The following is a 24,139-nucleotide window of genomic DNA, read 5'->3' as shown; positions in this document are numbered from 1 at the left end:
TGTGCTTAGCTGCATTTCTGCCAGTATCAGTGCTTGAAATCAGGGGCGCTGGGCTGAGGTTAAAAAGATGGCTAGAATGGATATGGATTTGGGGAGAGGCCGTAGACAACCAGAATTTTGTGCTACACCCCTGCTTGAAATACTGACATTGTTTCATTAGGCGATAAATGCATAATTTTAAAAGACTGATATGTGGGAGTGCTGCCCTCTGTGAATTCTTTAGGTTCATTAAGAGGACAACACGAGAAGATCTGTGATTAGGTTGAATAAGTACGTGGATTATAATCAGATGAAGACCTAAAACCTCATCAAAGTTGTTTAAAGGTTAAGCATAAACTCAATATGTAATTTTGGTGCAGGGAGAAAACACATGACCCAGTTGTCAAAAGAGGAACTGTCGATGAGCAATTTATATTACTCAAAAGCGGAAAACACACTGAACAAAATCTCAGACGCACCGTTTGATTTGCCCTCTTATGATATTTTATTGCAAGAAAGATTCTGGAAATAAAATGGATTCAAAATCTTATTTATTTTGGAATATTTTAGTCTCTTTACTTTTCCAATAGATACAGTCCTTGCATAACAGAAAATAAGATGAAAAAATGGACCTATAAATATTCCATTGGTACTTTTGATTATGAACATTACAACAGCAAATAACAAACAGTTAAACATTTACACACATTTTAAAATTGCTTTTGTTTATACTGGAGGGGCAGCAGAAATGTCTCCTGAATAAATTCATAGAAAGCAAGAATGAATAATAAAGCTTAACTTTTTTTTTTTTTTTTCCTAAAGCAACAATTCAGCTCAAGTTAGTTATGATGGCAAAATAGTTTATCAAAAATATCTGGTATTTTAATTGTATGCTTTCAAATAATTACTCAGAGTAATTAACTTACATTTGGACTAAATATGCTAATGTTTTGCAAACAAGGACAAAAATGTACAAAAAAGGAGGGGGAAAATAATGCTGACTATGGTAATGCAGACAAGATATAATGACACAACAGGAAAAAAGTATGAGTCTGCTAGATTTAAATAGTGACCGGGTAGCTACAGACGCCCGTTAGCTTAAAAACGGTAACTCAAGGCTTCCAGGCTGATTAGATTTAAACACTGCAATAACTGAGAAGTGATTTTACACGTTACAGATTGGTGGTTTGGTTTATTCTGAGATCACTGAATTCTCCAAAAACATGTTATTATATATTTCAATCAAACGATGGAAATGTACAATAGATTCCTGATTAATAAATTCAAGCGTCACTACAGTACATCTTTGTATATGCAAAGTTCCAGTTAACACTTAAATGCGTCGACCACAGGTGGATCTTAAAGGATAAGACTGGTGATGTTCTGTAGTATTCAACAACAATTCTCAAGAAAAGACCAAAAGCAGCACTGCTTTAATCCGTCTCTGTAATACTGTCCAACTGCTTCCAGTGTGTGGCCTCTGGGCAATGCACCCAATGGTGAATCTTAAAAATAAGTCACAAATATATACTTTCCTTTGTCAAATTATTCCCTATTCCCTGGTTACTGTATCTTTCAACTACTGACACTCAAACAAGAGTAAATAAAGTATTTGTTGTGTACTATTTTCATCGACAGGTCAATACAAAGAGTGTGTATTTAAAGAATGGGAATGATCAATGTGGGCTCAAAATAAACTACAAAGCCCATACTCATCATGATGAAGGAACATGTCAATGCAACAGTGCAGATTATTGATAAGTTTCTGGGGGACAGTGGAGCTCTGTGGCAGAGAGGCAATATTTACTGACAATACAAAAAAAATACAGAATATCACCACATTTACCCTTTAAATCAGTTTCTGCCGTGCAGAAACTAACACTTTATTTTGTGTCAAGACAAGCAGCATGTTTCCAAGTGCCCGCAGTAAATGAGTTTGCACACAACACTCAGGTTAGGTTTAAGATCCTAAAGAGGAGAGGCACCACACACACACAACTAAAACCAACAACACTGTAGACAATGTAACGGTATGGCAACTCTACTTTCATGTGCTGCCTTGCCTGTCTTACATCATCTGAAGGCAGCCCGAACAGACGACATAAGAACGGAATAGTCACTGCTTTCATAACCATTCTCGTGACGAGGAGGACAACAACTCCGATCAGGAAACGCAGCAGGGAGAGAACCACCAAGTTAGTGCTGAGTGGTGGTAAAGTCAGAGGAAGTGAGGACAGCGGTGGATCCAAAAGCAGCCCCAGCTGATAGTTCACATATGTAGCCAAAGCAGCTCCTGCCCCGGTGCCCAGAGCCTGAGCTGTATCGCCCCGAGAAGTGCTCCAGGAATCCAGAGTGAAAGCCACAAGTCCCAGGCTCACATGTGACATGACAATCACAAGGGGAGCATAGTGGCCCATCATGTAGAACGTGTCAATCTTGCCCAAAATTGGCTGGAAGAAGGCTAGAATGAGAAGACTGTACAGGAATCCAGTGATTACCTCCTGTAACACAGGGACACAAAAGAACGTAAACCATTAGTGCAGAGTATGAAAGCCAGTTTTAATGGTGTTAGACTCACACAAGAACTCTAAAAAATACTTGATATACCCAGTCCTATAAACATACAAAAAGTAAATTATCAGTATATCAAACAAGTTAGAAAAAAAAAATACTTCCTCTCCTGTAGGTGGTGCTATGCAAGACCTAGGACCAAGATATTTAATCGAAAATACTGCATAGATCTCCCCAAAGTCATAAACCCTGTTGTAAAAAATCATACGAGCTGCTGACTACCAACCAGGTGTGACCACACTGAACATAAATATTATCTGATGACATCACGTGCCTGGCCACTGACTCTAATCTAGCCTTATCAGCTGGCTCTGATTTGCTTATTGGCTCTGTTCACAAATTATCTTCCATGAATGAGATATTTTAACATCCTGCAGGTCATAAATATGAAAAATGGGGCATTACTGCATATTAAACACACCAATATAATGTATCTATGTTAAAATATGTAACAAGAAATAATTGGTCCATTTACAGAAATGTAGACTATGCAAAGGTGATTTTAAAGATATGTGATAACATTGTTGTCCTATATCACATGTTAAAGATTGAAATGCAGCATCAGGTGTACTGGGGTCATGTAAGCTTTCAAGATGAGTGTTTTTTCCTTTATTTTATATAATCTGTTTTAATATACTTACCAGAACAGAATGCATCCCCATGTAGACTCTGCTCACACAGACCAGGACGCTCCAGCTGAGAGCCACACAAAGGCCAAAGAGGAATGGGTACTAGGAGAGAGAACATGAAGACATGGTGTTGAATGAACAATGATCTCTGACAAGTGGCTGAAGTTGAACTGTAAAAATGTAAACATCCAGAGGAGAATTTTCAGAAACAAAGAGTTTGTCCAGTGGGCAGCTCATTGGCCCATTTTGCAGAGCTACATATTTATTAACATCCTTTTGATTATGGACAGAATATAAAGCAGAACTTTGGGACAAATAAGTATCCATTGTGTTTAGCAGGGCATTAATGGAAATACGTTCAACTGACATAAAGTCTCCAGGACAGCTCATTGTCTGTGGAAACACTAGCTTTAAAAACCATAGTGCATAGTCCACTGAGAAAACATTTTGCTGATATCTTTGAAAGATTCCATGCAAAGGTCACTGCATGAAAACAAGTCTACAGCCAGGCTAGTGAAACTACACAGCAATGCTTTGAGTTACATGTTAATGTCAGCATGCTGGCAGGTGTAATCTGACTAAGTTCATCATCTTAGTTGTAGCATTTTAAAATTTGCTAAACACAAACTACATATGAGGCTGATGAAAAGTTAGTATTGCAAGGATTCAATCATAAAATAAAGTATTGAAAAAAATAAATTTTTGACCTAATGGTGACACTAGATGAAAAGTCAAGGAACTGCCATAGTTACAGTTCATCCCGAGGGGGGCATGAAGGCCTGAATTAAATTTAATGACAGCCCTTACAGTAGTTGTCAAGATATTTTACAGAAGCAAAACTTCAAGGTGGCTCTAAAGGACCGAGTCATTAAAATCATCTGGGCACCACCAATATCTACCAAATCTCATGGCAAACCATCCAAAAGTTGAAGAAAAGAAGAATCTGGTTCAAAGCAGTTGACCTTCCCTAAAAGCGCACCACTAACATAGGTCTAACACCATTTATCCAAAACCCTAAATCTTCCTCCAGCCCTTAAAACGGTTTATGGTCAGAATGCATCTTATCTTTTGTAACCTTTCCAACTCTTTCTCTGGAAAGTTTCAGGTCCTTACTCTTAGAAAAGCAGTGAACCTGATGACAGCAAGAAAGTTCAGGCAGTTCAGACTGTGTTTATCCAGTTAAAAAAACAACAAAAGCATTTGAGGTTCATCTCCCTTCCTGGTGGTGACCTCTTGGGAGGGATGTATGGTCACATTTATTTTTTAAGTTAAACATATAGGGGTGCAGTATTTTTTTTTATATAAAAATAACATTAGTGCATAAGATTAAACAAACAAGATGTAAGGGATAACCGATTTAAAGATTACTCAAGAATTTTGAAATACAAGATGTACACTTGTGCAAACAAAAGGACAGGAATGCATTGTGCGTCATTCATGCATCCCTTTTCAAACAGGGCAGAGGTTGCGAATTCTTGTGAGGTGTTGTGGGGTTGGGGTTTTAAAACATTTTATCCATTCGGAATTCAGTGTCAAACCTGCTTATCTGAATCTGAATCCATTCAAATCCCTCAGTGAATCCATTTAGGTCAACTTTTGAAGGAACTAAATCTGACGCTCACCCCGAACCAATTACAGACTTGAAAGGATAGAGCACTAAATATCACTGTCATTTAGATTCGCTCAGAATTTGTGCTTTGTATATCTTCTGGTGCCTCACATTTTTTTTCTCTCTGAACAATCATGGTGGTAGAAAATCCAAAATGTTACAGCCCTATCAGTTGGTGAACAAGTTTCTGGCCTTGCTAGAGCTACACTACATTCCTTTGTTTCTAAACTCCCCAGCAGTGGAGGAGTAACTTTCCCAAACCTTTATTCTACCTTGTCTAGAACAGACATTCGGCTACAGAAAAAGTTAAGTTCTCTCACTCCTGTCTTACTTCGATCAACTGCATTGCTGCCCATTAATACTTAAATTCAACATGTTTACTGAAACTTCATTTGATACTTTCTTTCCATCTAAATCGCATTCACTAGCCCCTATCTCTCTGACAATGCAAAACAGTGGGTCTCCGTTTATCTAAAAAACAAAGCTACCTCGTCACTCCTCACTTGTACTTCTTTGACACACCCTGACGGTTCTTGAAAATCTGCTTAAACGGGGAAATTTTTGCTGTCTTAATATGAGACTGGGCAGCAAGGATTAATAGTGACTTAAAGGCAGTCCTTTGACCATACTAACCCACTAACCCTCCCCGGCACTGAGGGCTCACTTTTTGTTTCTTAGCAAGTCAGGTTCCCTATGTGTTTCTTGGAACTTCGGTCATTTTGGACAAGTTTGCCTAAAGAGTTTGACAAGTTACTGATTATCAAACCGTTTTTTGTCAATCACTTAATAAGTTTACAACAAACTAATTGCCAAACGGTAACCTGGGGCTTTTGGAACACCTCAGGAAGTTGACTTATTTGCCCTGTTGGTAATCCAGCCGTGGTATACCTAAACCCAAGCTGAACATATCGACCTTCACTGCGCATCTTCTGTCTGCATTGCATTAATTGTTTTCATCTGTATCTGTCTGGTGCTCACCTGCCACCGTCCGTAGGTCAGCATGAAGAGACAGAAGGGGATGGCTGTCCCCGTCATGGCGTGTGTAGACGGCATGCTGTACTCGGAGTTGTAGAAGACCTCCACTTTCACCACAGGAGGGGACGCCGGTCGGGACCAACGAACCATATCCTTGGTGGACTGACCCACGAACAGGTTCCAGGCCCAGACAACGATGAGTCTCCGGCTGACCAAGGCGTCGATGTTCCAGAAGAGAAACGGGAAGAAAATGATGAAGAACATCTCGTTGCCCAGCTCCGTCCCAAACGTGAACAGGTAAAACAGAAACTTGTTGTGGACCAGGAACTCCTGACCCACATCTCCGGTTAGGGAGTTTTTCCGGAGGGGTTTCGCTCTGGCGGTGTCTGAGTCGACACCAGCCGTTGCAGATGTACCATCGGGCCTGAGGGTTTTGTCACCCTGCATCCCATTAACCAGCGATGCGCTCGCATCCCCGGTTGCTCCATTCCCAACATCACCATCAGGGCATTGCCCCCCTTGTTGGACCCTCTTCCTCAGCCCGGGTAAGTCCGGCTCCGGTTGTCCACTGTCCGACTTGATCGGTTTAACCGGAAATGTCCCTTTAACGCCGCAGAATTTTTGAAACCGCGCTACATGGCAGGGGTCTTGGAGGTAATTGCACATATGCACAAAAGTCTTTACAAAGTTGTTTGCCATGACTACAGATAACTGTTAGTTTAAAATACACAACAGACTTTTGTCGTAAAAAACGAAGTGCATGTTCATCCAGTGAGCCTAAGAGGAAGTGGAGCTCAGTGGCTGTTGCATTCCTCTTCAGGAAATGAAGACCGATAAACTGCAGTTAACAGCACGCAGCAGTTACACTCGGCTACTACCTGGTAATCGCATACAGAACACAGACCTTGTACACCGCCGTGGAGGCTTTGGAGAACACCATCCAAAGTCCGTTACAGTTAACCATTACTTCATAGTATATCCTAATATACACAACCATCTAATAACTGCGTCAGGCCGTTATGTGCCGTTTTCACGCTCTTCTTCTTTAGTTCGAGTTCTTCTTCGTTTGACTTAATGTTAGGCGTTCAATGTCCAAAATATTCAATACCGCCCCTACTGGAGATGTGTTAAAATACACATGTTATAAAAAACATTTCAAAAAAAAAATTGTAGCTAATAAACTGATAATACTCGACTATTACTTTAATGTATTATTATGAACATAAAGTAGCATCTAATGTACGCAATAATCACATAATTTGTATTGAACATCTTAATCCACAAAGTGATATATTTAGTGGAATAAAACGTACAATATGTGTAGTTAGAGTAGTAGAGTACAGTAGTATAAAAGAGAAATAATTACCTAAAGTACCAATTCCTCTAAACTGTACTTGTAAGATTGTATTTTGGAAATTCCAACTTTTATAGATGGGAGGTATATTAGCATACGTGTTTCCAAACATAATTACAAATATTTTCCTGTTACCTTGTTAAAAACCTGGGACATTATTATGGTATTAGTTGTGGATGGTGAAAAGGAACAGGAATTGTAAACCCACATCACATTAGACAAAAATGAAAAAAACAAAACAAAACAAATAAACAAATAAGACAAATTCCCCATGTTATTTATGTTCATACAAAACTGTGATAACAATATCAGGCGAGCCCATATATATTAAAAACTGATCTTCAGTTAGAGAGTAAAGATCTGTTAGTGGCTAACACAGGTCTTTGACTTGTTAAGCGTAGTCCACGTGGCTCTAAACGTGCTGTGAAAATGACATTTGGGAGGTAATAATTACCATTTCCCTCAGATTCTTCATTAATAAGGCTTCAATTGATGCTGACACTGAAAAAATGTCACATCCGGCGATGCGACTTTTTAAAAATAATAATAACAATAAAAAAAAATCTCATCCCGGAAGTACTAGTGATTCTGGTTAACTTGACTCTTGTGGCTCCCCGCTCCGATCAGGCGGAGATCTGCGGGGGGTAGTTAACATCAGCACGACCACCGAGCAGTTCTGAGTCTCTGAACCAAACCCTCATAATGCATGGGGGCAAGAGAGGGCTGGTGGCTCCGCAGAACACTTTTCTGGAAAATATTGTCAGGCGCTCCAGCGGTGAGTTTTACTCTAAAGGAGAAATAAGAATTACTGGATAAGTACTGGATGCTGATTTGTCAATCAAGGCACCACGCAGAGCTGCACGAGATGCTAAAGTAAATCAATGATGTTATGTGATTTAGGAAGAAGTAACACTTTCCTCTAATTTCCACTTTTTTTCTTTTTTTACAACTACTTAATGCAGTATATAACGAATTATGAAATTATGCATGTCTAAATTAAGATAATGTTAGATTATTACGATTAGTTGTGTTTTCCTTATAATATTATCTGTAGAAATATACTTTGCTTGTTATGTGATTTGGGTGAGACTTTGTGCTAAGTGGGCTTTGTGATTATTTGTGATGAGTTCTTCTGGGATGAACGACACGAAGACACTCGAGCTGTGTTTTAGGATGAGAAGCTTTTCGAGTGACTCATTTGTTTTTTTCGGTGACTCGTAAGACCTGGTGAGCTGAGCTCCCGTATGTCCCGGAGACAGACACAGACAGACAAACAAATAATAAATAAAATAGCAGATTCCGACAGTGTGTTTATGTTTCAGCTGAAGTGCTTGTGATGTGCTGTGAGAAGCTTTTCAGTGGCAAGTGAGAGTGAACTGGCTTGGCTGATTTATTTCATTTTATTTCAACACTCATGAACATAAAGAGAGAGACGGTAAATAGGACTGTCTGACAAAAATTAGGTTGGGAAGTTTTCCTTTAGGGATGTGTATAATGTATAATGTGATTTGTGTTTATGGTCATTCAGTTGCACCTTATGACATTTTATATCTTTGCAGTGCATGCATTATACTGAACAGTGCATTGTTTTGCAGTAATATGTCTTATTATTTGTTGTTTATATTTCAGAAACGTTTCCCACTGTCATTAAAAATGTGTTCTTGGACCGACAGTCTGCATGACAGACAGTAGATTCCCCTGAGACTGAGGATCACTGTGTATGATATTGAAGGGTTTCATTACAAGTATAGATGAAAGTGATGACGCCGGACAAACTGAAGAAAGACACTGCAACACAAATTAAATATCAGAAAAAGTTAGTGCTCAAACCTGTAGTGTATTTTAGACAAATTTAATCTGTGATAATAACCGGAAATTCAGTCATTTCTGCCTGAATCTCACAGCCATTAAACGTCCGCAAAAACCAGAGTGGATGCATTCACTGTGACATAAATCCATCCGATATTCAGATAAACATACAGAAGTTTGACCGCTTCAGTTATGACAGTTCAATGTCTTAAGTCTTTTGTCTGAAGACCACAGCTCCCTCCAAATTGTTGTTAAGCTGGAGAACTTTGCAGCTCCTCATCAATATTTCACATTAAGGGGGGGGACATAAACATTTCATCCACAGCTGTTTCTGCCCAGTGACTCGTCTGATTACCACTGTTTACTGCTGCTTTAAATATTAATGGTCTTGTTTCCAATATATATGGTTATTTAAAGAGTGCTGGTTGTTGTTGTTTTATAAAAGATGGAATATTTCAGGTACAGAGTTAGAAATATGCTGAGGTTTTCTCTACTTTGTGATGTTGTAAGTTTTACAGAAGACCACAGAAAAATCACCAAAATATTAGTTTCAACCAATAATTTTATTTTTCATTTTTTTTGCCAGTTGACACAATTGGCTAAAATGTCAATCAGTGGCAACACAGTAAAAATCAGTGCCGTTTCAGTGAGGTTGCAGTTGCATAACTCCAAAGGCGATGATGTCTGGGCTTTCCCTTCCAAACTGCCTAAAGGTTGATTAGCAGGTTCAATAGTCTGCAGCCATGTTGTTAGTAATGACAAGGTTTATTTGTGACTTTTTAATTTTCATGTTTTGTTGCAGAAACCAGTTTCCTGTTGGGGAATGCGCAGATAGTCGAGTGGCCGGTCGTTTACAGCAATGATGGATTCTGCAAGCTGTCTGGATACCACAGAGCTGAAGTCATGCACAGGAGCAGCACATGCAAGTAAGATGCGTCTTCTAGTATAACTGCCTGAATGTGAGCACACAGTGGACAGATGGTATTTTTAGAAACATATGTTAGTTTGTTGGTTCACCACAAAGGCTAATTTTCTTTTTTTCATTTCTTCCTTATTTTGCAGTTTCATGTATGGTGACCTGACGGATAAGAAGACGATAGACAAAATCCAAAAGACATTTTATGAATATGAGTCCAATTTCTACGAGGTGCTGCTCTATACGAAGAATAGTGAGTGTCACTATCGACTTCTGTGTTTTTTACTTTAATGAATGTACGATTAAAAGTCTTATTTTTTCATTAACATTTCCTCCTCTTTGCCCCATTTGTTTTGGGCATCATTTTGCATTGGCGCTCTCTCACAACTGCCATTTTGACTGCCTCCTACAGGAACACCTATTTGGCTTTACATGCAGGTAGCACCAATCAAAAATGAAAACGACAAGGTGGTGCTTTTCCTCTGCACTTTTAGAGACATTACGCTTTTCAAACAGCCGATCGAAGATGAAGCAACTAGAGGTGAGATATTCTTGTATCTGGACCAAATGCTTTCACCCCGACTGAATTTAGTATTTCAATATAGCTAAGTTGGAGTTTATCCACTCCTGGCATCTTTCATTTTTTTCTTCCACATATTAAACAGTTAGAACACGCATTTACATCAAGTGAATGACTCATTAAAGTCCGGTTGTTGTTATCAAAGCTCAGTTTTATCCAGTGAGACCATACAGGGTGCAGCCCAGCAGGACGTCTCAAGCACACATGAGTGACTGTGACTTAACAGGCGTTTGTTTTCTGGTGTGTAACATACAACTGTCCAGGTGTTGTGTGTGCGGGTCAGTGAACACTGGTCTCTGTGGTTCTAAGCAGTGCCAAGTCCCAGGGGACTAAGTGTGCCACTAAGACTTTACATACATCAAGCAGTAACAAAGGACACTCAAGCCACATGGAGATAGTAAACGAAAACTCGGGTTATATATGCTTCTACTCCTATATACAGTACACGTCCTGTTACATTCTCCTCGTTATTTTTGGGTTTCAGAAGAATTTTGTGCTGTTGACTAGAAAGCCCAATATAGCTGTGTATTTACTTAGAATATATGTGGGTGTTGTACAGTACCAATTATTGAGTATTGCCACATTTGACGCAGATGCATTCTTATAGTGTTTGTGTATTTATTATTTCTTCCTCTCTGTATAGAAATGCAGTTAAAGGTCTGCCAGGATGATGTATTCATGCACAACTGTATAGATCGGAAACCTGCCTCTTCCCTCCAGCGTCAGCAGCCACAAATACATTTCATACAAGCTGGAATCAATGAAATTTCAGTAATGTTATCTCAAAGTGAGAATGAGCATTATATTGCTTTAAGCGATATTAAAAAGTGACTGCATTGTAACATGGAGAACATTCTTTGTAAAAATTAAAACATGGAGCATTTTGTGTATTTTCCACAATTTGGTGTGCTCTTGCATAAAAATGTCTGTATTTTTGCCTCTAAGCAGGATGGACGAAATTTGCCAGGTTGACGCGCGCATTGACCAACAATCGCAACCTGGTGCAGCAATTAGCACCACTGGGCAAGACTGAGGTCAGCCACAAGCCCTCGAGACTGGCTGAGGTGAGCAGTGTCCAGGACTAAAAGAAAAGTTTGTATTTGGTGTATTTTTCGTATCTGCTTAGAAATACCTTGAGTTAAAATATGAAAGCGCCTAATGAGAGACGATCTAGATCTGTCAAATACTGGCATTTTTTCCCCAATTAAGAAATTAGAATACTTCCCAATTTAAAGGAATAATCCACCCTAAAATTTAGCATTAAAGCATTAAAATTTATTGCATAGCGTGGTTACAAAACACATCTATGGATACAGTGAACTTTGTATTTCTGGGTCCATATTGTTGGTCGATGATAGAGACACGTGATGTAATCATATGTTAGTATTACCAACGCAGCTACAATCATCAGCTTTTGATTATAATGAGACTTCTGTTCTTTAATGCAATGTGATCCTGTACTCACATGGTGGTTCATGTTTCCTGCTCATGAAAGGCTCTCCAGCTGGGATCAGACATTCTCCCTCAGTACAAACAGGAGGCCCCTAAGACCCCTCCACACATCATCCTCCACTACTGCACCTTCAAGACCACCTGGGACTGGGTCATCCTCATCCTCACCTTCTACACTGCCATCATGGTGCCCTACAACGTCTCCTTCAAGACAAAGCAGAACAATTTGGCCTGGCTAGTGCTGGACAGCGTCGTGGACGTCATCTTCCTGATCGACATTGTGCTCAACTTTCACACCACGTTTGTGGGTCCCAATGGAGAGGTCATTTCAGACGCGAAGCTGATACGAATGAATTACCTGAAGACGTGGTTTGTCATCGACCTGCTGTCCTGTCTGCCCTACGATATCATCAATGCCTTTGAAAATGTGGACGAGGTGAGTGAATTTCAAACCTGATGGAATTGAATTTTTTTAACATATTTTTTCTCATTTGGGATTTAGTAATTGTAAAACAGTGACCGGTTAGCACTACATATGAATAAAAACAAAAACATCTCACTGTGTCTCTCTGTGAAGGATGTGATCACATCTGCTTCTCCAACAAGTCATCTCCGTGAGTCCTCACATTTCCACAGGAATACCACACGGACAGAAGACTCTGTACTCCCAGTAAGGAAACCCATAGTTTTGTTTATTTTAACAATGGAACAAATGATTTCATGTAATGATGAAGGAATTAGTTGTAGTGATGAACCCAGAAAGAATTATAGCCTAACTCTGAAGTTCCCCTCATCTATTTTCATTGATTTAGCATCATCTGGCTTATTGTTTTGGGTTTACATGCCACAACTTTTAGGTGGGGCCAAACTACCTGGTGAAGAGTATGGAGCATTTAGCTACTAAAAAGTAATATATTGTAATATAAGTTGGTGGAGACCAAAACAGAGGTAAAAGGAAATGAATTTTGGAATATCAGTTCAGAAACTTGCCTACAAATGATAATAAAGCCACCCCCCATACTGCTGTCAGCTTTAGAAAGTCCTGAAATGTCAACATTTTGTTTACAGCTTGTCTCTGGTCCAAAAATCAGTTCATGCAAGTTCAAAGGAGTTGGGATTTCTGAGAAATGTGACAAAAGCAGGACCTGATATGATTCCTGCAAGATTCAGAACAAGATTTTAAAATTTCTGGCATCTTCAATGACAGTCACTGCTGTGTGGCTTCAATATAAAAAACCAACCATGTTTATCAGCTCTGTGGGGAAGGGACAGATATATTGGGACTAGTGTTTTAAATTAGCTATAAGAGGATAAAAATGGCTTTGTGCAACCAAGTATACAGAACAGCTTAGGTTGCACATATTGAATCCATACATTTTTTTTTAACAATAAATACGGAATATGATTTCTTTTAACAAGTAATTCAACATTTGAGCAGTGAAATGCCAGAAAACAGTGTGAACACAATTTCTCAAAAATTAAAAACTGCTTGTTTTGTCCAGCCAACAGTCAATAACCCAAATATATTCAGTTTTATATCATAGAAGACAAAGAAAACTGGAAAATATTTACATTTGAGAAGCTAAAACAAGTGAATTTCGTGGCATTTTCATTGCTGAAATAATGAACAAGTCATTCAGACATTTGCTGATTAATTTTCAACCACAACAATGCTGTATGTGTGACTCACATTCTTCCACTTGTCTCAAACTGTAGGGTCTCAGCAGCCTGTTCAGCTCCCTAAAGGTGATCCGCTTGCTCCGGCTGGGCCGAGTGGCACGCAAGTTGGACCACTACCTGGAATATGGAGCCGCTGTCCTGGTTCTGTTGGTGTGTGTCTTTGGTCTGGTGGCCCACTGGCTGGCCTGCATCTGGTACAGCATTGGAGACTACGAAGTCATTGATGAGACCACCAACACCATTAAGACAGACAGCTGGCTCTACCAGCTGGGCCTGAGCATTGGGACTCCTTACCGCTATAACGTCAGTGGTACAGGACAGTGGGAAGGTGGTCCCAACAAGGACACGCTGTACATTTCTTCTCTCTACTTCACCATGACGAGTCTCACTACCATTGGATTTGGCAACATCGCTCCGGCCACAGATGGTGAGAAGATTTTCTCCGTGGCTATGATGATGGTGGGCTGTAAGTACTTGCTTTTCACTTTGCTTATTCCAAACCTCTGAAAGTAGTTTTAATTAAGCTGACGTCCTTCCCTGTTACTGCAAATCACACATTAGAAAATAGGTCTGCTTGGTAACTTCTGATTTATCATTTGTTTTGTAAAACTTATGATGAAGATAAGGCACACTGTGAATCATCACAGTTCCCTACAGCCTATAGTGAAACCTACATAACCATGTCAGTTTGTGACTAGTGGCACAAGCCTCAACAAAAGCTCTTCTTCTTTAGTTCAGAAGGAACAAGTAACTAAAGCTGTCAGATGACTGTAGTAAAGTAAACAGCATGATTTTCACCTCTGACGTTTGTACTTTAGTACAGAATTTGAATAAATGTACTAAATTATATTCCTACGCTGCTGACAGATACCACTTCCCATTGACATACACAGATAGTTTAGCTGCTATTGGCTTTAAATTAATGCTCAAATCAGCGGGATGTAGTACATTTATTACAGTAACTACTGTAATGTGACAAATATCAACTTCACAAAAATAACTAAGTGTAAACATGAAATATCTCTAATGGTTTTGTCATTCAAACTTTGAGCTAGGTTGCACACACAGGGGTAATATTTAACTATGGCTAACTGCACTAGATAGCTACCACAGGGTGATTAGTGTAACACTGGCCGCAGCCTGTGTGGTGGGTGGTTATGTGAAGCTTGTTACCGAGACATAAGCTACCAGTTTATGTCACCAGCTGCGAGTGGGCAGGCCTTTTCCATTTGCCCGTAGAACAACAGCTGTATAGAAAGAGCCACCTTTCGATCTCCTCATCACCCTGAAACAAACTGTACATTCATCCTTAGATGCACTTTTCCCTTCATTCATGCATTCATAATATGCCCGTACAACCTTGCAGGAGCCGAAACAATCTGGATGCATTTATTTGCATGCTAGACACACTAATGTGCACCACAGCCCAGCTGGCTTTGTGACAGCTGCCAGCAAAGAAACATGTGGTGCAGACGTTGGTTCATCTGCACAGCTGCAAATTAAAATTCATACAATACATTTCAACTGATACAAACAAGAAAAAATTAGGCTTGAGGCTCTGTGGGTTTTCTGTGGATTTCTTTTGTCGCATCACAAATCCATGTGACACGCCTACTCTACAAGCCCACACATAGTTTTTGTTGTGGCAGGAAGGTTCCCTGTCAGGGTGAGGGACAGCACCTTGCTCCTTTTACATGCACCTTACAGCTGTAGCGAGGATCATCTTGGCAAAATGAAAATATGTCGATGATAACAGTAAGAAAGGACCAGCTTGAAAGCTTTAGGTATCAAGGGCTGAGGCTTTTCTTTCAACCTGGATGTAAATTTACATCTGCTTTATGTATTCTTAATCTGACATTTTTATGATTCTCATGTCAATGATTTAGACAAATGGTTAGTTGTGGTTCCACCACAACTGAACAATGACATGATAAATTGCAATTTTAAATTTTGTAAACATAAATAATTCTTCACATACAGTGGTATTCCATAACTCACGGGTTCTCTTGCCTTGTGTAATTCACATTTAGCTACAGCCTCTGTGTGTGAACCACTGGGGAGAGTTTAGGTCTCTGCTTTCTCGATAATAAAAAGAGACATGTTCAGCGCCCATCACAGCCTGCCTGTCTGAAGGTTGGACATCACTGCCCTCCATCAGGAAAGCACTGACTTTGCGTTAATTTGCTCAGACTGAAATTAGCCAGATTTGAATAACGTGTTTAAATGTGTTTTATGTGTTTTTGTGCGCTTAAGTGTTGTAAACTGATAAGGTGGCTCCAGGGGAAAGACAGTAACTCAGCAACTACAGTATAGCGGAGTTTTGTTTTGACATTTTGTGTATTTGATGGGTTTGAGTCCAGACCTGGTTGAGATGCAGATTTAGATGAGAAGCAGCCTTAATTGAGATTAAGATCAAGCTTGTTTTGTACATTCTTATGTAACACAGACTCACAAGTGATGCAATGTTAAATATCATAGCATGTTGTACAACGTTACAGTCCACGCTCAGTTAATGGGCTTTCAGTGTCATATTTCTAATGTCACGTTTAAACTACCAGTCAGTTAGGGACTTGTGTAGTCTCACCCAAATCAAATAGTTCATTCACAAAAAAAAAAATGGTTTGATTACTTGTGTGTGAAATAACGTTAAAGTCAAACCAACCTCATCTGAATTACTTTGAACCTACTGATAAAAATAGAAATCTATTTTTGTGCACATGTCCACACTGTTTTCATCACCCACTGCAGTTACAGTAACAACTTCACTTTTAGCGTCTCGTTTCCTACAGTTCCTTCGTTTCGCCTTCGTGCTCTCACCTTTGGCCCACTCCTCTGAAACAGCATGTAAAGTGATGCAATAAAAACAGTGAGGGAAACCCAAAGCGACAGCCACGCTTCAAGGTTTGTACTTAAAGTAAACGCTCAGTACTCTGGTGGCTTTTCGATCACGAGGATCACTCAGTCACACTGAAGTGTCGCCTTCAATTACGGCCGATAAACTTCCTGCTACAGATATGGTAATTATGCGAGAGGAAGAGGAGAAAGGGAGAGTTTGCCTGCAGGCTGGAGTGTAGTAAAAGGACAATGAGCCATCATGTTAGATATGTATCCTAACCTCTGTGATCCTGCTGTGGCGACCGGAGACAACTTTTTCCTCTTGAGTGGGTAAAAGCTCACGATAAGAGATGCTGACTGACTCTTTGAGGTCAGTGCAGCGCTGCAGCACAGCACTCTCACTGAGGAAATGCGCATAATGATTCACATTATAAAGACTCAATCCACCTCTCACTGTATGTGTGCGTGTGTTAACTAAATATATTAGTGTATATCTAGACTGTGAACCATGCAGTATTATGTTGGGATTGTAAAATACAGAGAAGATAGAGTACAGCAAAGTAACTTATTTAACAAAATCACACGACTGAATTGAAACATTGTTGTTTAATTTTGGCTAATAGTATTTATGAAGCATCATGTCTCATGGTTTAGTAGAACCTTTTCATCTTAGAATTCAATTTTCATTGCCCGTTAATCATAGTTTAATTAAAGTATTTGTAATAAGATTTGACTTGAATAGATAATAGACTTTAATACATTAGGGTATTTTTTCTTAATTCTGTGCTTAGTTTTAGGGGCATTACAAGAAATAAAAATCCCTTATAATTATTCTAAAAAATGTGAAAACCATCCTTAATTTATATCGTATAAGGTCCTTTATTTTTCAGTTACAGAGGAAATGAAAATCATAAGGGGAAAATTACGGGACAAACAGGTTTTGACTGGTTGGTTTTCATGCTTTTAATAAACGTTAAGGTGATCCTATAATCTATAAACATCATATCGTTTTTGACCTGAAAACATTTCAGACCTTCATGTCGATCAAAATCCTAATGATCCTAAACCATTCACTAACTTAAAATATATTCCCTCTTCCCCAGTTGGTCAGTCTGTTTGTAAGGCTATTTTTGCTTGATGTTTGCTCCCCACCTTTTGTTTTAGCGCTGCTTTATGCAACCATCTTTGGAAACGTCACCACCATCTTCCAGCAGATGTACACCAACACAAACCGCTACCACGAGATGCTCAACAACGTGCGCGACTTCCTCAAACTCTATCAGGTTCCCAAAGGCCTGAGTGAGCGGGTCATGGACTTCATTGTCTCCACCTGGGCCATGTCTAAGGGCATTGACACAGATAAGGTATTAATATGGATATAAAATAAATGTCTGTTCCCACAACAACACTCACAACGTACCTGTGCTGTAATTTAACATGTATTAAGTGGAAATAGTATAGTCTTACAGAGTTATCACAATATAATGACTGAACAGTGGATTGCAGTGGCGACATGTGCGTTTTAAGTCCAAAGTTAAACTGATGTACAGCTCTGGTGCTGACTGAAGTCAGAATGCTATAAAACAGTATATATAGGTGGAGCAGACAGGTGGACGTGGCAAAGTGAGTGGAAACGAGCCTCAAAGGTTGCAGCAGATCATCCAGTGCACTCACTGACACTGAAAAACTTACTGAAACGTTGCTGGATCTTGTGCACCTTTATTATCCTGTAGCTCTGCAAAGTGATGCCACATTATTCATAATCATCACTGTGAGTAAGTGATAGTTTTACTGAGCCGCAGCCCAATTAACAGCAACAGGTTATTTTTATGCCACATCCTATCAATAGGTAAGATCATGTTTTTACCACTGAAATTTTTTTTCTTTCTCAAATAGTAGCAGAAATTACTTTACAAGTAGCTACAAATTTTGAACATCTTCCTGACTTTTGTGCTGGTTTATAAAGAAATACCTCTGACACCTCCTTATCATCCAAGGGCCTGCAAGCAGACCACTGAAATGCTGTCACTGGTTTATATGCATTGCAGCTCATTCGTCTTCTTATGCTGTTGTAATGTTGTAAGTCTGTTGCAATCAGCCTGTTGTGTTAGCTCTGCTGTGATTAAATTTGACTAAATGTTTACTGCCTAACTACTAAGAACTACTAAGTTGGGGCCATGTGTCTGCAAAAGTAGTTTTTTATCTTAAACCGCTGAAATGCCACCTTAAAAGACAGGAAATGAAATGGCTGGACACTTGACTGGACTTTACTGCTTTAAACCACTAAGTATGATTCTGCTCTGACATCTCACCATCTCTCTCAGGTTCTCTCAATTTGTCCTAAAGACATGCGGGCGGACATCTGCGTCCACCTCAACAGGCAGGTGTTCAACGACCACCCGGCGTTTCGTCTGGCCAGCGACGGCTGTCTGCGCTCTCTAGCTGTGGAGTTTCAGACCACACACTGTGCACCTGGAGACCTCATCTTCCATATTGGAGAGAGCGTCGACACCCTCTGCTTTGTGGTGTCCGGGTCACTAGAGGTCATTCAGGATGATGAGGTCATTGCGATACTAGGTAATCCAACAAAATATTACGCAATAGACAAGGCCATGTTTTATCTGCTGTCAGAGATAACCGTGAAAGGTCAAAGGTCATCTCAGAACTAAGATGCATTTGAAAGCTCTTGTCTTGTCTTCTGTCCACTATCATGTCTCTGCGTTCCCCTTAACTTTTGTATGTGACGTGAGACATTCGCGTCAAAGAAGTTTCCACCTGTTCTAAACACAGTGATAATGTCCGACCCCGTCCAGGTAAGGGTGACGTGTTTGGAGATGTCTTCTGGAAAGAGACCACTCTAGCCCGGGCCTGTGCAAATGTCCGAGCTTTGACTTACTGCGATCTGCACGTCATCAGGAGGGACGCTCTGATGAAGGTGCTGGAGTTTTACACGGCGTTCGCCAACACGTTCGCCCGCAACCTCATCCTCACCTGCAATCTACGAAAACGGGTAAAAATGACTGATTGAGCTCCTCATGGAAAATATAGCAATGCATGTTAAACATATTGGCTGTTTTAAGTTTAAAAGGTTGCCTTTGTTAGAGAGCAGAAAAGACAACAATGATCTCTGGGCCACCGAGGTGTCCCCCTGCAGTTGTATGTTATGAATACATAGTGGCCTAACTTTCAAGTCCAAACACACACCAAAATTTCAGCATAGATTTTAAAATAAAGTTCTATTTTAAAATCTAGGCTGAAATTTGGGTAAATTTGGAACAAGTTTGGTGTTGGATGCTCTCAGACCAACGTTAATGATTTTAACCACGAAGCCACTGGATACAAAAAAAGTGGATACAAAAGAGAAAAATAAGTCCTTATGTATCAAATGAAAATTGCAAAGCTACCAACCTGCGAGCTATTCAAATAATTGTACACTGTTTCCAACGATAACATTCATATTTCAGGAGCTTATCCAGCAATGGAGAAGTCACGAAAATATCACGGGGAACAAAGAAAAAAGAATAAGAAATAAGATTCTATGAGTTCAAACTAAGACTTTATTAATATTTGATAGAGCCTCTTCCAGGCTATACATATTAATCCCATTAAGGCAATGACTTGTATTACTTTCCAGTCTTGATAGTAAGTTGCCCATACATCTCTGCAATATTATCCTATGGGATCAACATCACATCAATTCTTAATGAATATTCCCTTTAAAGACAGTCTGACACATGTGGTTTGCTGTCCTCTCTGTTCAGGACTGGCTTATATGAGAAACTTCTGAGATACAGCAGATTTGAAACAAGAAGCTTTTACTTGTTAAAACAGAATCACATTTTTTTGATATATTCTCTGTATCCAGCAATCCTTACTGACCCTTAAGGAATACTGGGACTGTGCGGCTCTACGACTCAAATGCAATCATACCATAGCAGAGTGTTTACAGAGCTCTCTGGGTGCATGATGATTGTATAATGTTTTAAATAACTATATGCTTTTAATTTCCTCTCTGACAACTCTTATGTAATCAGACATACTGAAGCCAAGTGAAGCAGATCTAAATCTAAACAATTTCAAGACAAATTGTGGCCACATGTTCAAAGATTCATGACTTCTACTTAAAATGTATTCAACGAAAATAAAGTCATCTATTATTCATTTGAGCAGCTTTCGAAACTGTTTGCACCTGCAAAGGTTTAAGATTTACTTTCTGCCCCCTTTACCTTTACGTATTCAATTACTTTGCTAAACTGCACATAAGCTGGAAGTTTGAATCAATGCGGTAAGTGCCTGAAAGCAGTTCCTCAAATGATTTGCTTTTTCTTTTTTATTTGATTAAACTGTTTTTTTTTTGTTTGTTTGTTTTTTTTTGACAAATGGAAAGGTTGGGATGAACTAACTCAGGTGCAGCAATTGATCTGTGTTTCATACTGTGGCTTTGCATGTAATAATCTAAATTATCTAGTTTCACATTAACCCACAGATGAACTGAATTCTGATCTAGTGGCTGTATATAAAATAAGGTCTTTTTTAAAGTTATGTAAAGAGTTGGCATGGGACATTTAATCATTATATAACTGTCAAAAGTGTTTTCATATGTGGAAATAATTGGTTACCCGTCCACGCACACAAGAGGTTAGTATGATAAGTCCAAGTGAGAAAACAAAGTGAGATGCTGAGAAGTTGGGAGTAACTTTTCCCTTCATTGCTGCTGAGGGAAGCAGAAACTCCCGGGACCTTGATATCGCTCCATTATTGCTCCATTAACAACTTCCCCTGTGCATTGCTGCTTTCAAGTCTTTAATATTTCAACACACATAGCAGGTCTAGATCGTTATCCTTGATTTAAAGCTGCATTATGGTATATGCATATGCTATATGCTGCTCTGCTCTTGTATTTTAAACCTGATCGCAATGTTTGTATCCCACATCGCTGTCTTCATGCATGGATTCTCCTCACTTGCAGATAATCTTCAGAAAGATTGCTGATGTGAAGAGGGAACAGGAGCGCCAGAGGAACGAGGTGGCCCTCTCCATTCCCGAAGACCACCCTGTCCGCAAGTTGTTCCAGAGGTTCAGACAGCAGAGAGATGCTCAAACACCAGGAGAGTCTCACACTTACTGTGATCATAACTGTGTGCAGGTGGAGCCCCAGCACCACCATTGCCCCGACTCAAACCCTTTCACGCAGTGTCAGGCTGTATCTCCTCAGCAGCAGGAGTATAGCTCCACAGTGCAGAATAATGCACCCTGCACAGGAGGAGGGACTGCAGTTGGCATGGCTGAGGAGCCAAAGAAAACCTGCACAAGAGAGGCTGGGGAGTCTATATCAAGGCCTTGTGCCGAGAAGGTCAGCAGCCCTGTGCCAAGCAGTGCTGCAGGTGGTCTTACCAGCAGCAGAGGTGCTCGAGGCTGGGCCAAGTTCAGAAACGCCACTTCAGCTGCGCCACCACCTCCTATTGTTGAGCAAGAAAAGCAGCCGCAGAAGGCAGAGGAATGGCCCAAAGGATCCCAGTCGTCAGAACAGTTGGCAGCTGCCAACAAGAACCAGGATCCAGTGGAGATGGGGAGCGCAGAGGGGGGCAACAGCGCTGGAGAAGCAGGTGAAGAAACAAGTGCCCTGCACAAAACTGACTCCTGTGACAGCGGCATCACAAAGAGTGATCTACGCATCGACCGAGCCGGAGACTCAAGAAACTCCTTCGAAAGAAGCCCGATGGAAAAGAGCCCAATGGAGAGGAACCCATTCGAGCACAGTCTGGGGGTCGAATCCCTCAAACACTCTTTGATTCAGCCGGCGTCCGAACAAGCTCTCCTTCAAGCGACCCTGCATGAGGCCAAGCTGGAGCTGAAGGGGGACATTCAGATCCTGAGCGGCCGTCTGTCAGTCCTCGAGTCTCAGGTGAGCGAGATCCTCAGGCTTCTGTCAATTAAAAGAAGACTCTCACTACCACCGACTTCTTCTCCGAGGGCCAGAATGAAAAGTCAAGACTTAGCCACCGCCTCTAAGTCGGTCACACCGGAAGTAGTAGATGATGGACCTTTTTGAATTTACTGATTTAAGATCCTCGGATCCCTTAAAAAAATGGATTCATAGTGGCACCAGTGTGCATGTCCTGCAGGACTGCCAAAAACACATTAAACACTTGACTGCATGCAGAAATTCCTTTCATATTTCCGCAGCACTACAAGAACCCAGGGAATGTTTGAAAATTCTTTGACTTGTGAGGCATTTTTAGATCCTGTGCTACATTTAAGAATGCCGAGAAGGAACAAGAACAATCAATTAAAAAAAGAAAAATTACGCTGAAGAAACTTCATTTTTATGATCATTATAAACCAAAGTAGTGCTCCATATCTCATCACACTCCCATCAAGGCTTCGAAACATCATAGCCTGAAAGGATGGTCAGCAAAAATATTGAGGTCATGTCACATATTTTGAGTTTTTTGGGGTTTTTTTTTTGTAAAGCTGTCAGTTTAATGTTTGTTTGTTTGTTTTTTGCGAGCTGTTAATTTAACTTTTACCTGCTTGGATCACGTCTTAGCCCAGTAGACCTGAGCTCAGTAAATGTGACCACATGCTCACTGTATGTCAAAAAAAATGTCCCCCTTTATCTCATTTAAAGATTCTCACTTTTTCAGTTTTTTTCTTGTCTGTGGTGTGGCGGTGGTGACTACCTTTTGGGTTAATGAAACGTCAGGTAATTCTAATATGTGCCTTACAATAACAAAGCCTCATTCACAGTTGTTTCAATGAGACATAATCAACCCTTTATGGTTACTGAGCATATGTTTTATAATAGAAATGTTAACTCTTCACCATCCATTCCTTTTAGAAACGTTGGGCTTCACTCCCATGCATGTTAAATAAATATAGGTGCACAATAATCAGCGTTTAATTAGAAATATTTATGGTTAATTGTCATGATCTATCATGAGTTTTTCTGTGAAAGGTTTATTTTCTGTGAACAAGATGTGAATATTTCAGCAGATAACGGTGGAAAACTTACCTGCGTGTTTCCTTTGCCTCTTGCTCAGGTATATGACTGAATTTCAGTAGTTATTTCACTATGAATGCTATTGTTTTTGTCTACTTTTAACATTAAATAGCAATGCAAGTGATGCCTTTCGATGGGTTTCTAAAATCTATTTGAACTGACACTTGATGCACACGTTTGCATTTGTTTTCTTCTTTTTGGATAAAATGATGCACTTGAGCAAACAGCATGGTTAATGTTTTAGTTCAAGCTGTTTTCTAATTTTCTCTGTGACTGCTAATCATTTGAGCTGTAAGGATGTAAGCATGTGTTTCGCTGTTAGTTGAATCTGTTTTATTTTAGATACAAAAATGACCTTGCATGCCTCCGGTGAAGCTATCAGCAGTTAAATGAAGAATGAAAACTGAAGTGTGGTTTAGTCTCCTCTGTTAGGCACTACAGCCGTTTGTCCAAACAGACAGTTTATCTTTCACATGCATGTTTTTTTTTATTGATCCAGGTGAATCAAAGCAGTATTTGTGCACATGAACAGTTGTTGTGAAACTGCTTCACTATCAGGTTAAAGTTACAGCAAAGCCACTGTGGTATTTAATGTGTAGAACGTTGTTCCTTGTGAAGCAGAAAACACCAAATAAATCACCTGACTTTGCTTCTGTTACTTCTTCTGGTGTGTAACAAAGCACTGACACTACATTGACATTCCCTGCCAGAGTTCATTAAACTTCAAACTTTGTCAGTAGATTTTTA

The 24,139-nt window shown here is 39.8% G+C and overlaps 2 protein-coding genes across 6 annotated transcripts; one reads left to right on the top strand and one right to left on the bottom strand.

The window, feature by feature from the left end:
• Positions 1–460: 460 nt before the first annotated feature.
• LOC124050876 (sphingosine-1-phosphate phosphatase 1-like) lies at positions 461–6,976 on the bottom strand. The gene is made up of 3 exons (XM_046373819.1): positions 5,767–6,976; positions 3,192–3,281; positions 461–2,480 (listed from the first exon to the last, which is right to left on the bottom strand). The coding sequence occupies exons 1-3, from the start codon at positions 6,460–6,462 to the stop codon at positions 1,929–1,931; spliced, it is 1,338 nt and encodes a 445-aa protein (XP_046229775.1). The 5' UTR covers positions 6,463–6,976; the 3' UTR covers positions 461–1,928.
• Positions 6,977–7,089: 113 nt separating this feature from the next.
• LOC124050874 (potassium voltage-gated channel subfamily H member 5-like) lies at positions 7,090–24,056 on the top strand. Of its 5 annotated transcripts, none has more exons than XM_046373810.1 (13): positions 7,090–7,892; positions 9,729–9,852; positions 9,989–10,095; positions 10,255–10,383; positions 11,066–11,209; positions 11,371–11,486; positions 11,918–12,310; positions 12,452–12,544; positions 13,591–14,020; positions 17,554–17,753; positions 18,714–18,966; positions 19,203–19,399; positions 21,359–24,056. In XM_046373810.1, exons 1-13 carry the CDS (start codon positions 7,820–7,822, stop codon positions 22,439–22,441), a joined length of 3,342 nt encoding a protein of 1,113 aa, XP_046229766.1. In that variant the 5' UTR covers positions 7,090–7,819; the 3' UTR covers positions 22,442–24,056. The 5 variants fall into 5 exon arrangements, with proteins under 5 accessions (XP_046229766.1, XP_046229765.1, XP_046229769.1 ...); XM_046373809.1 differs by having other exon boundaries at positions 11,368–11,486; XM_046373813.1 differs by lacking the exon at positions 11,066–11,209.
• The last annotated feature ends 83 nt before the right edge of the window (positions 24,057–24,139 follow it).

Source organism: Scatophagus argus, chromosome 19 (genome assembly GCF_020382885.2).
Source record: "Scatophagus argus isolate fScaArg1 chromosome 19, fScaArg1.pri, whole genome shotgun sequence".
Taxonomy (NCBI): domain Eukaryota; kingdom Metazoa; phylum Chordata; class Actinopteri; family Scatophagidae; genus Scatophagus; species Scatophagus argus.
This window is presented reverse-complemented; position numbering and strand designations above follow the sequence as displayed.